Raw genomic sequence first — 17,127 nt, forward strand, 5'->3', positions numbered from 1 at the left:
TGTTCTCAGCAGGAGCCCCTGCCCAATCCCGTTTCCACACCAGATGAAGTATGTCCCATTTGTTACCTGCCCCCCACATAAGTCCTCCCACTGCCCTCAACTGGAAACCAAGGAACAAGCAAAATCAGGAGAGAGAGAATGCCAAGTCCACCTAAAGTCCAAGAGCTGTTAAAGAAATGTGGAAAACAGGACTGAAATCTGCTCATCTATAGGGTCCTAACTACTACTCTGGAACTTAATAGTGAAGACCCATAAAAAGAATGCATTAGCAATGGGGGCTTATTAAATAAGTTCCAGTGATATTTCAGAGCTGGCTTGGTGACAAGGAGCTAGGCCCGGCTAGACATAATAGGAGGTGAGCAGAGGAGGGGGAACATCTTCTCTCGTCCCTGAATGGAGGAGGGATGCACATAGGAGAGGTCAAGGAAATGGAACTCTCCCAACAAACACAAGTGATAGGTCTCAATCTAGTATGCGCTAAACTGAACAAATGAGAAAAAATTCTACCATCACACACCATCTCTTTCTGCCAGCTCATTCCTCCTCTCTGGAAGGAAAAACAAAGCCTTTTCTCTCTCACAGTTTAGCTGACCTTAAGATCTCTTCCAGCAATAAAACAGACTTCTCATATTATATGCCCTCAAAAGCAAAGAGGCAGCAATATTTTATTTCACATATTTAAAAAGCCCTTTTCCTTTATTTGCCCTATTTTATTGTTCTCCATAGTATTTCATCCTCACCTGAAATTTTATTTTTTTATAGTAAACTCTGCACCCAACATGGAGCTCAAACTCCTGACCCCAAGATCAAGAATCACATGTTCTACTGACCAAACCAGCCAGGTGCCCCTAAAATTTAAAATATTTATTTGATTGTTGGTTTCCCATCACCAATCAACTAACCAACCAACTCAACCCAACACACACACACACACACTGGATGAATGAAATTGTTCCATGCTGTATCAACCACATCTAATGCAGTACTGCTTGTAAATTGTGCTTTAATTTCTGCAATCAGATATGATGCAGTGAGATACAAGTATAAACTTTCATTGTACGCTGGGAAAATAGAAAGCACATTTATACAGATAATAGCCCAACAGCTTATTCCCTTAAAAAAAAAAAGTTTTGAATGTTTTTAAAGCTAATTTATCTTCAGTGTAAAAACTTGGAGGTATAAACAAACTCAAGATATTATATACAGTAAATTAATGTACATTTCCAAACTTGCACAGTGCAGCATTTTAAACAAAGTAAATGGTCTCATTTCAGCCTGGACTGTTAAGCATAATCCATATCTCAATCTTGAATAAAAATGTCACAATATATAAACCGACTGAGAATTCTGTACACAAATACAAGTTTATAGAAATCTGATTTCAAATATAAATACATAAATTGTCATGACCTCACATGTTACAACAGCTTATTCTTCTATTGTAATTATTTTTAAAAATCATAGAAAAATATTTCAAAGCACATTCAACTGCTATGACAAGGGCCATGACCTTGTGCCTTTAAACCATACTTTGTGGAGTGTAAAGCATCACACCGGGCATTTTTGGAATGAAAATTACTAAGAGTCTAAGATTGAAGAGGCTACTGTATAAATATTCACGTTATAATATGGTAACAAAAATAGTTAGCTCCATAGTGTATCTGGGAGGCAGTGGGGCAGAGAAGTGGAGGTTAGTGCTAGTTTAAGAAGGCCCACAGAATGTATGTTAAGGTAGCTAATGAACTAGTGTATTTTTAAAATCCCTATTGCAAGCCTAACACTGAACTCACTAGGGAGACTCTTAAGGCAACCAAGACCGGACATGCGTTTGGCCCCCAATGCAGGAATCCTGCCCTCTCAGCCTCTGTCATTCTAACAGACCAACCTGGCTCATGTGTCAGCGTGGAATGAGGAGAACGGCCAAGCAGTTTCTTACACGTACAGAAAGACTATTCAGTGCAAACTGAGAAACTTCTGTCAACAGTTTCAAAATTTCTCATTGCCCTCAACTGAAGTTCAACTGAACTTTTTCTAAACATGTAACATTCAAATTGCAAGACTGATACCAGAGAGGAAATGTATATAAAAGGCAAACATTCAATTTGCAACATTCTAACCTTAGTTTTCCCCCCTTCCTGTTGTGGGATTTAACAGGGTTCCACTGAGAAAGAAAAAACTGGTCCTTAAGAATGTACTTTACTGCATTTAAAAATATATATACCATTTAGACAGCAGATCCAAGGTGACCAGGCATAATCAAGTTTCTTCTATGGCTTTGAAATCGTTGAGGTACTGGAGGAGAACCATCACCTCTGCCATTCAGGCTTCACGGCCTCCCTATGGAAGCCGCGTGCAGAAGCGATCCTGCTCACATCTGCGCGGTTTTAGAGACCTTGGGGAGACCGTGAGAAGACTGCGGCAGAGGACCGTGGTCACAAATGGTCCCAAGCCTCGGCACACAGCTAGAAAAAGGCAAAACACTTTCGAACACTGAAGAGGCTCCAGAAGAATGGGAGCTCCTTCGGGCAAACCAAAGGGATCCCCTCAGTTTAACCAACAGATTTAGCAGCAAGATCCTGGGACTCCGTGCACCACGGCGGGGGGCAACGGCGGGCGGCAGCGAGGGGTCGGAGCGGCAGAGAGAAACCTGGAGCTGTCAGCACACAGCAAGGGCAGTGGGGCTGGCGGCTAGCCCCACACAAAGTGACACAGCCCATGCAGGAGGGGGGACGGCTGGAAATGTCAGTATGGGGGACACGGGTGGAATTTCCCCAGCTTTTCTCAGGCGAGAGGATATAGAAAGGAAAAATGCTATGGTTTAAACAAATGCCATACATCTTAATGCCTCTATGGGAGCCTTTCAATCTGCCATACACACATCGGATAAAGCTAAATTTGCGCTGAACTAAGATGGGTAGAGGGACACACACTGTTCCCAAGGGCTAGATAAATTATCTTGGCACAGGAAGGATCTGAAGTGAGTACTGAGTCCAAGAATGTCTGACCAAAGCCCTTTCTAGTAGTAGACCCGCCACTGCAGGTTCTGTATAATACTTACGCATCAGACAATGGCCACGGTTCTATTATGGGTCAAGTAGTAATTGTTTTCAATTAATAATACTACAGATATGGTTTTAATTGCATAGTCTTTCAGGAGCATGAAATAAACACGAGAACCAGCTCTTTTCCTGAAGGTCCAGGATTCCTGCTGCAGAGCCCTGGACTAGAGGCTCCCCGCCCCCCACCCCGCAGCAGTAAGCTTCAGCGTGATCCACTAATCCGGAGAGCAATCGGCTTTGCCTCCTGTCCCAGCCCTCACCGCTCTTCCTTCACAATCACTGAGCAGACGGGTCACACATCCCCCAGATCCACAAACTCATCTTCTCGTTTGGCCAGATCGTCTTCGTCACCCAAAGCTTTCCAGCCACTGGTGGGTAAGACTGGCTTCGAGGACTGTCGCTGCAGCAGAGCGAAAGGAAACAAGGAGGACAAGCGGGCAGAGCTCCTCAGCAATGCGGGTGCCTCCGCCGGGAGGGCCTCCTGGCTGTGGTGTCTCTCGTCGATTTTCTCTTGTAAGTGCTCTACTTCCTCCATCATTTCCAAGAGTTTGCTCATGGTGGCCACTCTGCCACCACCCAGGATCTGGGCTTCTGGAATCCAGCGCAAGTAGCGCTGGGCCCAGACTTTGATTTCTGGCCCCTCGATGTGAGGCAGCAACAGACTGTGGTAGTCCGTGGGCTTGCTGTGCCAGCTTTCATAGAATTCTCGAAAGTTGTCCTGAAGCTCATCAGAAGAATTAATTAATTTGCTAATCCGCTTGCCCAGGAGGTTTTTAATTAAATGATCTGTTTCTTCCCTGAAAAATCCTCTTTTGGGAGATGATTTAGATTGGGTGAGTGGTAAAGAAAGTTGTCGTTGATGCTTTGAGAGAAAACACAAATAAAAATCTCTGGTTAGCCTGAGAGCAGTTATAATAATTCTTCTCAAAAAAGGAAAAAAAAAGCGTGGATGGCGGGGGGCAAAATCCTGCTTTAACAAGAGTCTTGAGAAATCAGAACTGCCACATGAGTGAAAAATCATCAAAAAGCAGTAGCACGGTAGGGGAGGGGGCTCTTGTTTACTCCACGATGCAAACATTAGATGCACATTGCGTTTATAAACAAATGGGTAAAAGGGGCGCCTGGGTGACTCAGTGGATTTAAAGCCTCTGCCTTCAGCATCCTGGGATCAAGCCCCGCATCAGGTTCTCTGCTCAGCAGGGAGCCTGCTTCCCTTCCACTCTCTCTGCCTGCCTCTCCGCCTGTCAAATAAATAAATAAAAATTTTAAAAAACAAAAACAAAAACAAAACAAAAAAACGGGTGAAAGCAGGCACGTATGGAGCTGTGCGGAGGAGAGGTGAGTTGTGACAGAAAGAGAAGCATTCTACTCCCTCCTCTCCAGGCACAGGCACAATAAGTACTTCTGAAGAACAAGCTTAACCCAAGACAGGCAGCCCATTAGGGGAGTTTGGGTGTGAGGCTGATTCATTTTCTGAAGAGAGCAAAATGTTTCTTCTTTGAGAACATTTTGAGCCCCCGTGAGGACGTGGATCCCCCCGCTTCAATGAACCACATCTGCGGTTATCAGGCACCTAGTGGAAGCTCAGGCCTATGTCACAAGGATTCTTAAGGACAAAGAGACAAGTGGGAGCAGGATTTTGAGGAAATGGCTACACCGGCCAGATGGTCTTGCCTGATAAGCTGCGAGAGTAGAAAATAATAGAGCATTTACGTTATTTTCCTCTCCAGTGATTCTACCTGCAGCCAAAACAAGGTATTCTATTGAGGAGCACCAGGACTGGGCTGTGAAGATGGGTAAAGAGGTGGAAGGTTACAAGGACCCCTGGAGCCCAAGAGAGAGGTCAGCAACTGCGAAGACGCTGTTTCTGCCCAGCTCTTTTGCTCCTGAGGTGTCTGAAGTAAGAAGTCAACAGTTTTATGGGCAGGCTAGCCCTATCACTCTCTAATATATTCCTGCCAGTGGTTCTCCCTTGTGTGTGAGGGGGAAAGCATCCTTTATTATGGAATATAGAGGAACAACTCTTCGGCCTCTTCTGAGGAGTGTGCTGCAGTGACAGGAGGAGGGCCAAAACAGTCCCCAAGTCATGGAGGCTGAGCACAGCAGACCCACAGATTCTGGGTCCTCGATGCCCACAGATCCCTCTGGGGGCCCAGAGCGGAGAGTAGAGGAGTCTGCGGGGCACTTCCTGGTCGCTGCCACAGGACTCCCATGATGGCTCAGGTCCCCAAGAAGATAAATGCAGAAGCTGCAAGCTGCAAGGCCTCTTAAGGCCCAGGCTCTGAAACTCAGTATCACTTCTGCCACTTTCTGTTGGCCGAACTAGTCGAAGGCCTACTTGAATTCAAGAGGAGAGAAAATAAACTTTACCTCTTAAAAGGAAGAGTGGCAAAGTCGCCCTGCATAAAGGCATATGGGATGGATGGCACTGGGACTAATTCTAGAAAGTCTACCATAGTAGACATGAAGAAAAGTTAGAGAGGTGCGCGCAGCACTCATCTCCTCACAGCTAGGCAACAAACAAACAAACAATAAAAAACGAAGAAAAGCAAAACCAGCCACAATGTCACAACTAAGAGCTGACCAGGATTTCTGACTTCCCAGCCAGGGACAGGCCTGTGGAAGGCAAGGAGTCAGCAGCCCAGCCTCTCTCGTCCCCAGAGGTCAAGGTGACTCAGTCTGGGCTGGGGAACCGCGGCACGCAGGTGGAAGCGAACAGCCGCTGAGCGTTTAGCACGTGCTGGATTCTGTGCTCGGTGCTTTCCAGGCATCGACTGGGCCAATTCTCCAAGTCACTGTTCCTGCTCCATTTTACAAACAAGGAAACCAAGGCACAGAGGTTAATAGACAAAGACCCCAGCTATAAAGTGCTAAAGGGGGTTTTACACATAGTCTGACTCCAGAGACTGGGCTCTTAACAGAACTCCACTTGCCTTGGAAGCCCCTACTCTCAAGCCCTATGTCAAGTGTGGGTTCAAGAGGGCAGGGTGGGCGCAGCATGCGGGGTCAAGGCTGAGGTTGAGACGGCATGCCTGAGCGGCGGCCCCCCGATGGTAATGTGAGAGCAGTGCTTCCTGCTGGTAAACCACAGCCTCTCAGTCTCTACAGAACTTTTCCAAGGCCATCTGCCCACTCAACAAGGGGCCCGAAGCCTGACACATGATGTTCTCACAAAAGGCTTCAAAGTTCCCTGTTGCTCTAGCCCCAACTCCACTTTAGCTGATAGAATCTGAGATTCTCCAACTCTTTGGCTCAAGCCTCCTGCTCCAGTCAGCTCCTGGAGCCTCAGCCACCTGCTCCTAATTGTAAGAAGAAGGGACACTGAGAACGACTGGATCGGAACACAGAAATGAAATCCAGTCTTGCTAGGGGGAGCCTCAATTTCCTCCCATGCGAAATAAGGGATTAGGTCTTGTCTCCTCGGTCTCTTGCCCCTCCGGCCCAGGGCATTCTGAGGTCCCCAACAGATGAGAAGTGTGCATGCAGCCACCAGGGGGGACCGCACACTGAGGAAAGGTTGACCTCCGGCCAAGCTGAGCAGCTCAGGGCTGTTCTGGTCTGGCAGGCAGGAAAGAGACTACATGGGGAGAGGACACATCTACCCTGGTCCTGAGGACCCTTGAGAGAGTAAAGCAAGAGCTCCAAGTTGTTCAGAAGCTGGAATCTTCTACAAATGAGGGTTTTGGCTCACCAGGCCCCCAAGCCTCTTTAGAATGGAGCACCTCCCATATCAGGATGGCCAGGTTCCCTGGATGGCAGATGGGATCAGAAGTAGGGTCGTGGAGAAGGCAGAGACATGCACTGACCTGGGATTCACCACCACCGCTTTCCCCTTTGTGGGGTCTGGTGGGGGGAAATTCCAGGCCCGAGACAGAGCTGAGAGAGGGCATGGAAATCACTTACCATCTAGGAAACTTGGGAGTTTTAATAACTAGAACCATCAGTAACAAATATCTGAAGGGATATCCAAATAATCTGACATTTTTGGTTTCCAGCATGGGTCAGCAAAGGACAGCCTGTGGCCAAATCAGGCCTGGGGCCGATTTCTATAAACACTGGAGCACAGCCATGCCGTCTGCGTACGTGCCGACTGCGGCTGCATCCGTGCTCTGTCAGTACAGGGGGGTGGGGGGGTGGGCGATGGGGGGAGCTGTGCAGCCCTTAATAGAAGAAAGAAAGGTCTTGCTATTTGAAGAAATGAACCAGTACAGACAGAGCAAAACCCCCAATTAATGCTCCTTTTACCCTGCCAACACTTAGGTAGGGGGTACGCAGGATCCCATGCGGCACAGCCGTCTTGGCAGTCACATCCCCGAGGACATTTAGCAAATGTCTCACTAGGGCAAAGGCTGAGCACTGAAAACAAATGATTCTCATGGGCCCTGACATGTGCCCGCCACAAAGCTTGACTCTGCAGGCTGCTTACAGAATCCATACATAACTTTCCTCCTTACATACACGGGGATCTCTGGGCAGATGAAGGGGGTCATCTTACTTTGAAACGCGTTCCTTTCCGCTGGCCTTTGTCCAGTTTTGGCTTTTCCACATAAAGAGGGTTTTTGAGCAACATCTGGGCTTTGGGTTCAAACTGTACAGACCAGTCCCACACGGTGAGCAGATTCAAAGGCTTGCTTTGTGTCTCCTGGCTTTCCCTACCCTGCCAAAACAAGCACAGGTCACGATGGCTTCCAGGGAGGCGGAGGAGAGCGAACACACAGTGCGGACAGACTCGCACCAGGAAGGGTGCTCCTGCCCTGCGGAGATGGAACTCTCATGGGATCCTCCTTTCTAAAGGCCTCGGCTGTCAGTGGTTGTTCGCGTAAGGCTTTGGGTGGGAAGGGAGAGAGGGAAGAAGGTCACCTTGTTTTCTAGTGGGCCACGTGCCAGCCACTGATGGGCACTTTCATGACAACCTTGTAAGGCCACTATTTCTCAGATTTTATACTTGAGGAAACTGAGGCTCAGAAAACTGAGGTGAACTGCCTGAGCTCTTGAAGCTGGTGAGCAGTGGGCTGTGATCCGGGGCTGTGTGACGGGAAGCCCAGGTTCTGTACCCCCACTTCACTGAGGAATTTGCTAAAACCACTCCCGAAGGACCAGCTCGGGCAAACCCAGAGGCCAGCAGAAAGCTACCCAGAGGCACTCAGCCTGGTGAGAAAGTAAAACTCCCAGGAGCGAGGCCTCAAGGGAGACTAAAGGAGTTTAAGATGGAAACTAAAAGCCAAGCTGCCCTGCTCTGCTTCGTCTCTGTTTCTTCAGAGTAACTCCAGGCATCAGGTCAATGGAAGAGGAGGCTGATCATCTTTACAAAGGATAACTTTTAATTTTGCTTAATTCCTCAGCTCCAATACTTGCTCTCCAGCCCCAATATGTACTGTGTGGCCTTGGGCCAGTTACCCATCCTCTCAGTGCCTCAGCACCTCAGGGTTAGAATACCCCACAGGGTGCTGTGAGAATGATCAGTACTCGGAAAGCACTCAAGACAGGGCCCCGTATAGACTTAGTGTGAAGCAAGTATTTTTTTTACATCAGAACTATTGCAACCTACTTGTGAGTCCGGGCTTCTTTAACGCACAGGTTCCTAAGAGGGACTCTTACCATATTAGTTTCTTTTTGATGAGGCGAATTGAAGAAGAAGGTGCTAAAAATAGGTATGTACAGACTATCTGACAGAACAGTCAGGTACGTCTCCGTGAAATCAAATGCTGGGGGATGCTGGTGCACCAGCTGCCAGACGCAATCCAAGAAAAGCTGGAACACGGGAACCTATGGGAAAACAAGATACACATTACTGAGCACGCACTAGGAGTCCAAGGCCATCTGTCCCGAGTTCAGAGGCGGCCATCTCTACAGCTGTGGAATAACCACTTCTGAACACCATATTATCTGGGAACCATCAGTAGACGCCATCCCGTTCTGAGCAATGAATGTGCTCCACTGAAGCGGCGTGCCTGTAGGTTGGTATCAGTATTTGGCAGTACCGATCTGCGTAAAAGACATCTCAAAGACGAAATACATAAAATCTCTTTACTGATCAAGCACTGACAGTCGATGAATTACAACAGATTCTGAGGCTAGGGAACACTCTGAACCCCAATTAAGTGAAACTGTTATCTCCCCCCAAAAGAGTTCCACTCTTCTCGCTTAAAGATTATATTACCAAAAAACTGTTCTCAAATATTTTGAATTTTATCCATATTCCTTTTCCCCCAAGATGATAATGCAGAAGAGATATAGGACATGAAAGAAGACAGAAGCAGCACAGGTGAGTTTCTAAGCTTTTTCCACAAATGTACAGATCTTTTTTAACTGGCAGCTTCCTTCATTAGCTACCCAGAGGAAAGCCCGTTAATGGCAGAGAGAGTTTTCTAGGGTGCTTTGTCATTCACAAAGTGTTTACCCTTTGCAGTCCCAGTGACCTGCGGGTGGGAAGATAGGCCATGTCGTGGCCTCTCCCTGACGGAGGCTGCCTGCACCTCCACACAGCTCAGAGGGAGACAGGAGTCGGGAATCCAGCTCTTGAACCAAATGCAGGGCTGCATCCATTATATCACAACGCAGACCACCCCATTTTCCTTTAAAACTCTAATATGGTGTCAACTAAACTCAAGTATAAAAATATAAATTTAAGAAACTGGGGCACTTGGGTGGCACAGTAAGTTTTGGCTCCTGTCCTGATCTCAGGGCGGTGGGATCAAGCTCCATGTCGGGCTCCCAGCTTGGTGTGGCGTCTTCCTGGGATGCTCACTCCCCTTTCCCTCTACCCCCACCCCTCAAAGAAATCAACCTTTAATGAAAAGAATAAAAAATTTAAAAAAATAAATAAATTTAGGGCCACCTGGGTGGCTCAGTGGGTTAAAGCCTCTGCCTTCGGCTCAGGTCATGATCCCAGGGTCCTGGGATCGAGCCCCACCATCGGGCTCTCTGCTCAGTGGGGAGCCTGCTTCCCTGTCTCTCTCTGCCTGCCTCTCTGCCTACTGGTGATCTCTGTCAAATAAATAAATAAAATCTTTAAAAAGAAAATAAATTTTAAAACTTTAAGAAATGAAATAATAGTGGTCACATATTAGAAGAATAAAGAAAAACCAACAACTCCAACATGCTGATGTTGAGATGCTTAAAAATGTTTATATCGCAATTTTATTTTCTTAAAGATTTTATTTATTTGACAGAGAGAGAACACAAGCAGGTGAAGCAGCAAGCAGAGGGAGAGGGAGAAGCAGGCTGCCTCCTAAGCAGGGAGCCCAATGTGGGGCTCCATCCCAGGACCCCAGAATCATGACCTGAGCCAAAGGCAGACGCTTAACCAACTGAGCCACCCAGGCACCCTGATACGGCAACTTTATTTCTCATCTCATCTTCCACTCAATGTATCATTTAAATAGAATGGAAAATATCTGAACCTTATTGTAGAGTCAGGAAAATGGGTTCAGAAAGTTTGCCTGACTTCTCCAAAGTCTGGGTGAAAGCAGACCAGACTGGATCTGCTCTTGGACTTATTCCTCCCGGACACGGAGTGCTCACTTTCTCAAGACATCCACAACATACTCTTCCCCATGAAGTGTCAGCTCTCTCTGTCCATCAGGTTATTTGCATCCCATTAACCTTGGCAAAGTCCTCAGAAAGGCAAAGTCCATTCTAAGACAAAATGGTGATTTCCAGTCAGCTTGATGGGACACAGATGAGCAGAGACGAGGCCTGAAAGAAACCCCAAGGCCTAGCTAGAGAAACCGGGGTCTGTCAGGAACGCACCGAGGCCTGGAGGGCAGGAGCCACGGCTCTCCGATGGCATGCTGGACCAGGCTGCTCCCCACCACAGACTCATTTACTATCCAGAGTAAGAACAGCCATGAGTCATGCTCCTGGAGTACAGGAATTTTGCAGGGGATTTAACTAAAGAAAGTTCACCTGTTTTCATTTTACCTTCCACAATCATTAATAATGCAGCCAAAGGAGCTTGCACAGCCACAGCTGAGACAAGTGCACCACACTCTGGGGGCTAAACCACATTGCTAACTCTCCTACACTTGAATTCAGGGTCGCGGTGTGGAGCAATTCACATGGCCAGAAACAGAAGGGGCTGTGTTCACAACAGACATACACTGCTGATAAGGTCCTGGTAACAGATGACATTAACATAACCTCATCCTTCATTCTGAAAAGATTTATGTGTTATTATGCATTTTCTGTAAGAAAGTTGTATACTGGCCATTCTTTTTTTTTTTTTTTTTTGCAAAGATTAACCTAACAGAAATTGTAGGAGTCTTTTCAATTAATTTTTATGAATCAGTATTATTCCCATCATGAAATAAATATCCACCCTTGGTGTACACAGTCTAGAAGAGAAGGCTCCGCACACACCAACATCCCTTTCCTCGGGGAAGGGTTCCGGTCCTGTTGAAAGCACGCAGGGTCATCACACGGTGAAGTGAACACAGCGTTCCTAACACGCCCACCCGCATGCACTCTGCAACAGTCACCCTCCACCTGAAGACAGGTACGAAGTCAAGAGACCAGGCACTTCTGCGATGAGGACACTCACCTCCTCTTTGTCACTCTGACGGAGGTGGTTGCAGCGATCCAGGAAACAGTGCCCGCCCATGATCCACTCCTTCTGGACGAGGCTCTGGAAACCAGCCCTGGTTCGGCAGTGGGGGTCCATCATCACTTGTACCAGGGAGGAGAGGAGGCAGCAGAGGTCGGAGGCGTTCTCCTCTGGGAGGGGCCCCGGTGCCGGTACAAAGAGGCAGGAGAGTGTGAAGTTATGAAAAGCCGCCCAGAGCGCGTGCACTCGCACAGCTAATGACGGGGTTCCCCAAAGCAGAGTCGCCCTGCTCACTGATGGTCAGGCCCTACTTCTCTGAGGGCAAGGGCCGATGGGAAACAACGTAGGGCTTTCAGACCGAGAGACAAACTGCTTCTGGCCAGTCTCGTACAGGCTCCCATGTATTCTGGCCCTAAGCGCGGATCTGCTTACTGGAGGAATAAGGAACAGCAGCCGAGCCCCCTGTCAGCACGCAGGCATCCCGGCGTGCCGCACAGCAAAGGCACAACCACACACCTGATGGTGGCCTGCTGGGCTTCACAGACCAACTTCACACCTCTTTTGGCTACCGTGTCAAAGCTAGAGGCCTCAGTGGACCCACTGCTCCCAGGCTTGGCTGCTTCTCAGACTCACCTCGGAGCTCCTTTCCTGCACTCCCTCCTCTTTGGAGGAAGCTGAGATCTCTGGACTCCCTTATTCCCAGCTCCACAGCTCTTTCCCTTTCTGTCTGAGAGCACAGAGGGGCCTGCTTCCCTCCGCCTAGCCTGGAGGAGACTCCCCTCGGCCGACTCCCAGACGCCCATCCCTGAGCGCACAGTACAAAGCCCGAACAGCGCAAATTCAGTTCACACGCTTATTTAGCATTCAGGACTCACAGCAAGTAAAAGCATACATTACCGTGCATACACTGGCCTTAGAGTTTTCAGATCCTAAAAGGTAGGATCTACATCCCCTGTGGTTTCCCCTTTACAAAAAGTGCAACTCCAGCAGCTACTTAAAAATGTCCCTGAGGATGGTGGCACGCGCAGCGGTGCAGAGAAACCTGAGAGTGAATTCTAAGTAGGCAGGTGCTTCCCCCAGGAAGCTTTTCACTCTGACCCTGGAACCGGGAGGCCTACACGTGCACTCCCGCTTCTCTTCCGGGAGACAGGTCTCCACTATGGGAGCACACGGATCGCCAAGAAACAGCTCCGTCTACGGGGTGCTATCAGCCTCTGAAACAAGTTTCATTTTTAAAGGGATACTCCTTCTTGCATGTGAAGGGTATTCACAGCACATGAGTGGGTAACAACAGGAAGAGGGGCCAGCAAAGGAGAATTCAGAGGAGACAGCTCAGTCGCCCACCTGAGAGCGAGTGACTTCTCATACCTCAGCCAAAGATGCAGATTTTGTTTGACGCGACTCTGGCTAGTGCCATCTGGCCCTGGGTACTTCCCCTCTCAGATCCTAATTCATCCCTCCTCCTCTGTACCAGTCAGTCAGTCTGTTCTGTCATTGGTGGTTAGGTCTTTTTCAATAACATGTTCAGGTCAACTCTCTCGTTAAGTGGTAAACTTCTAGAAGGCAGAAGTCTACAGCTCTGCACATGGTATGTGCTCAATAAATGTATTCAATTTGAAGTCACTGAGCCAATATCAGGTGGTACAGAAGCCCCAGGCAGACACATTTTCCAGCCTGCCAGGGAGGCGAGATTTCTGCAGTCATGAGTGCATCAGAGCAATGGTAAAAGCTTCAGGGCATGAAAGCAGGAGATGACCTACTGAACTGCAAGTGCAGATCTATACGAAGTTTAAAATATTCTGAACAGCAAACATAACATTTTAGCTCAGATTTAACCAATTTCAGCAACAACCTTTAAAAAAAAAAAGTGGTTTACACCTGTTTTTACACATTCTGAATGTTTATGTCCTGTTGGCAAGTATAGCAAGTTAAGCCCACTGAGGAAAAGGAAATCATGACCCACAAAGTTTCTACAGCAACTGCACAACATTATCAAACACAAAGGCATAAAAATAACAATTAAACCATCCACGGGTTTCTTTATATAAAACAAATTATCAAAAGGTTTTAACTTTAACCAAGCTGAGTTAATATAAAACAAAATCCAAAGCACTGGAAATATGAGCTTTGGTCAAGATACCAAACAATTCCTTCTTGGGCTGCAAACAGGTCTGCCAAGTTCTAAACGAAGGATTTATTTTTAAAATTGTAACACTGACCTCAAATGCAGAGGAGACCAAGGTCAGAGAAGAACAGAATGGGAGGGATTTCTACTGGCTCACTCCTTTTACATGACAATTCCAGTTCCATAAAACTGTGTATACAGAAGCTGAATCTCAAGTGAAAGAAAATGAAAACCACTCTTTGTACTTTAAATATATTACCTAAAAGAAGAACGTTCATGTTTTGTGCTTCTAGACATTCTGTAATCTCTATTGCTTTTTTCAGGCAACGTCTAAATTGGAAAGAGACAAGAAAAGCAGCGTTAGTTCCTGAGGCTGGTATCAAAACGACGAGAAGTTTAGACACAGAAAACTGAAGATTAAGGGAGACAATCTCATTTGTTTTTCCGCTTGAAATCCTCCAGAAAAGAAGCAAATTACCACTTATACTACTCAGATACTGCAAGACATTCATTTGCCAATTAGAAACTGAAAAATTTCAGAAGGGAATCCCAGAACTGATGTTGAAACGTAGCTAGGTGATTTCTAAACTACAAACTCTTCTTGAGAACTCAAGCCCCAGAGTTCCAGGAAGACCTGCCAATGCCCACATCAGAAACTGCTGCACGCCCGCATCATTGAATTCAAGGTCACTTGCCAAACGTGTCGTTGTGGCTGACAAGACCCAAAAGACCCAGAAATCCCTTTTGTCTGTCTCTGCACACACTATTACTTTTACAGCTTTGACTGTTCTCTACTTCTAATGAGGGTTCTCTGCCTGCAGAGGCGCCTTCCTTGGCTGACTCTTCACTGTTCTCTGCACTCCCCACATAATGAAGGGTTCTTTTCTATATGACATTCATCACTGTTTGCAATTATACATGCAAATTATGGGACATGTGGCAGGCTCTTCAAGATGTATTTGGTAATAAGTGTTTGGAGGACTGAGGCTCCATGCCACACACCTCCCCGACAGAACTGAGAGAGATGCCGTGCCAGGTCAAGGGAAGAATTCTTCTCTTTCTTCAAAAGAATCCCAGGGCTGAAGCTCATACCCCCAATCATCACCTCTGTTCTGTACCTCCTTGTGTCCCCTCTTAACTTAATGGCAACAGAGGGGAACTAGTCAAACTATGAAGTAGGGAAGAGAATGTAATTCTGTCTCTGGGGCTCTCAACTTAATTCTAAAACCCAAAATGACTAATTGAGATTAATCATAAAGTTATGAAAAAAAGGGGCACCTGGGTGGCTTAGTTGGTTAAGTGTCTGCCTTTAGTTCAGGTTATGATCCCAGGGTCCTGCGATCACACCCTGTAATCATTTTTAAATAGATAATATATATATGAGACACGAATTCAAAACGTGTATAGGTAATATACACACGAGACACATTTTCAGTAAACAAGCAGCATCCCTCCCCTTTGCAATCCCGGTTCCTGCTTGGTTCTGGCTAGGAGGCCAGCCCTGCTGCCTCAGTTAGGATCTTGGGTTGCCACGTCCCCTTTCTGGCAGCCTTTCAATGCCTAGTCTAGAGCCTACAGAGATCTCTTTTGGAGCAGATCTCTTTTGGAGCATCTCTCTGCATGTCTATAAATTCAGACCAGACCTGCACAGAATATATAGCATGTAAAATCCAGCTGAGCCCTGAGTAGAACATGTGATCTAAGAACAGTTAACTATGAAACAGAAAACAGTTAAATTATCTGTCAATTTGCTTTACTACTTTGAATTAGAGAACTATAAAATTCATGAGCAAAACAATGGCTTGAAATACCTGGTTATGTCAAGCCAGCTGCTGCTTTCCAACAGAGAAAACCATTTTATATCAGTGTCCCAAAATTCGGTACTATTATCTGGAAGGAAAAAAAAAAAAGAGTAAGAAGTCAGTTTACTGTTCTCTTCCACATCTACCATCAAAAATCCATGCTACTCAAGCATACCATTCACACAGTCAGTCCTGGACTGGACTGCAGACTCCAAGCACGTATCCCTGCTTTTAGCAAGGGACATTTCCAGACTTTGGCTGAAATGGTGTTTGAACTTTAAGCCCCTGGAAGGGGGTGGCAGTCTAAAATGGGTATTTTAGATTTTTATTGCTCAAATAAAAAGTGCCCCACAGTATGTAGATAAAGTCACAGTCCTCCTTTTAACTCAACGAAGAGAGTAACATGTTTTAGGCAGAAATGGTCAGGACGCAGGCTATACTGTTCCTAGTAGTGGAAAATGCAACGCCGATTCATCCTGATGCTGGGCAGCCCAAATTGGGAGACTTGGTTTCTACTGGCATCCTAAATGCACAGACACATTTTCCTTGCTCACACTACACCATCCTCCACAACCCCTTGATATAGAAAGCATGCATTTCATGGATGTCTAAGACTCGTCAAAGTTGCAAACTCAGATTAGTGACAAGGCAGACACCTCTGCAAGTCCTGGAAGATGAGAATGGAAGTGTAGAATCACAGTCCTGCAACGACTAGTGCAGTGAAGACCACACATTCAGGGGTCATTTCTATCGTTTGTTACTAGAGAAGTTTCTACACACTGAATGTGCAGAGTACCCAAAATTTAAGATCTGCAAAAAAATAAAAAAATGAAAAACAACAAACTAATACAATGTATCACTCTCAGCCAGGTCCCTGCTTTTTATTAATCTATTTTGTAACACACAACACAGTGTGTTCTCCTTAGCGGTGGACACTACTGTGGCCCTGGGTGTCCTATTCATCTTTATCTCAAATGCCTCCATAGTCAGTGTATTTAATGGAAATTCCATAAATGTTGGCTGAAGAAATGAATCCTGAATTAGTTGGAATTTGCTAAGCTAAAAAGTCCAAGTTAGGGAAAAATTACATGTGAGCGTGACCAATCTCAGACGGTAACACAGACTCACTGAGGAACGAGGCGCATGGATAACTGAGCTCAACTGGGTGCAGGTCCTAAACTGCTCTAATGGGCAGCCTGCGCAGGAAGCGGGGGAGGCTGGGACATGCACACTTCATTTCCTACTTTGTCCATTTCTGCTTGATTAGAAGGGAAAGAAGGTATTTCCACGTGGGACGGGGAGGTCCATTCAATAAACCACCAATGAACCCAAACAGACCATTTGTTTAACAAATCACCGTGAGAGCCGGCGAGTACTGGCACTGCACGGTCCCAAGACTTTTAAAGGAAGGAGTCCCAGTGTTCACCTCTGGGCAACCAGGGTGCTGGCGACTGAGAGAAGAGGAGGGGTGGGCCTGTGTTCACAGCCACGAGAAGGGGCGGTGGGGTAAAAGCCTGGGGAAAAATGGGGGGCGGACATGGCAATGACACGGCCCCTTGGCCACTAACCCGCCCCTCCATTCTACCACATCAACCC

At 46.7% G+C, this 17,127-nt stretch overlaps 1 protein-coding gene across 2 annotated transcripts in view; it reads right to left on the reverse strand.

Annotated features, from left to right (window-relative positions):
* Positions 1-986: 986 nt before the first annotated feature.
* The window catches only part of MTMR12 (myotubularin related protein 12), a 72,312-nt gene continuing 56,171 nt past the window's right edge, over positions 987-17,127 (reverse strand). Inside the window, exons 11-16 of one of the 2 annotated variants that reach the window (XM_045079448.1) lie at positions 15,541-15,619; positions 13,989-14,059; positions 11,602-11,774; positions 8,658-8,825; positions 7,555-7,716; positions 987-3,921 (exon numbers count right to left, since the gene is read on the reverse strand). In XM_045079448.1, coding sequence (XP_044935383.1) covers positions 3,352-3,921; positions 7,555-7,716; positions 8,658-8,825; positions 11,602-11,774; positions 13,989-14,059; positions 15,541-15,619 — 1,223 coding nt within the window. In that variant the 3' untranslated portion in view covers positions 987-3,351. The remainder of the gene's footprint in view (positions 3,922-7,554; positions 7,717-8,657; positions 8,826-11,601; positions 11,775-13,988; positions 14,060-15,540; positions 15,620-17,127) is intronic. The other variant, XR_006606587.1, reaches the window with a different exon arrangement.

This window comes from Mustela putorius, unplaced genomic scaffold (assembly GCF_011764305.1).
Source record: "Mustela putorius furo isolate JIRA1106 unplaced genomic scaffold, ASM1176430v1.1 tig00000407_pilon_pilon_pilon, whole genome shotgun sequence".
In the NCBI taxonomy this organism is placed as follows: domain Eukaryota; kingdom Metazoa; phylum Chordata; class Mammalia; order Carnivora; family Mustelidae; genus Mustela; species Mustela putorius.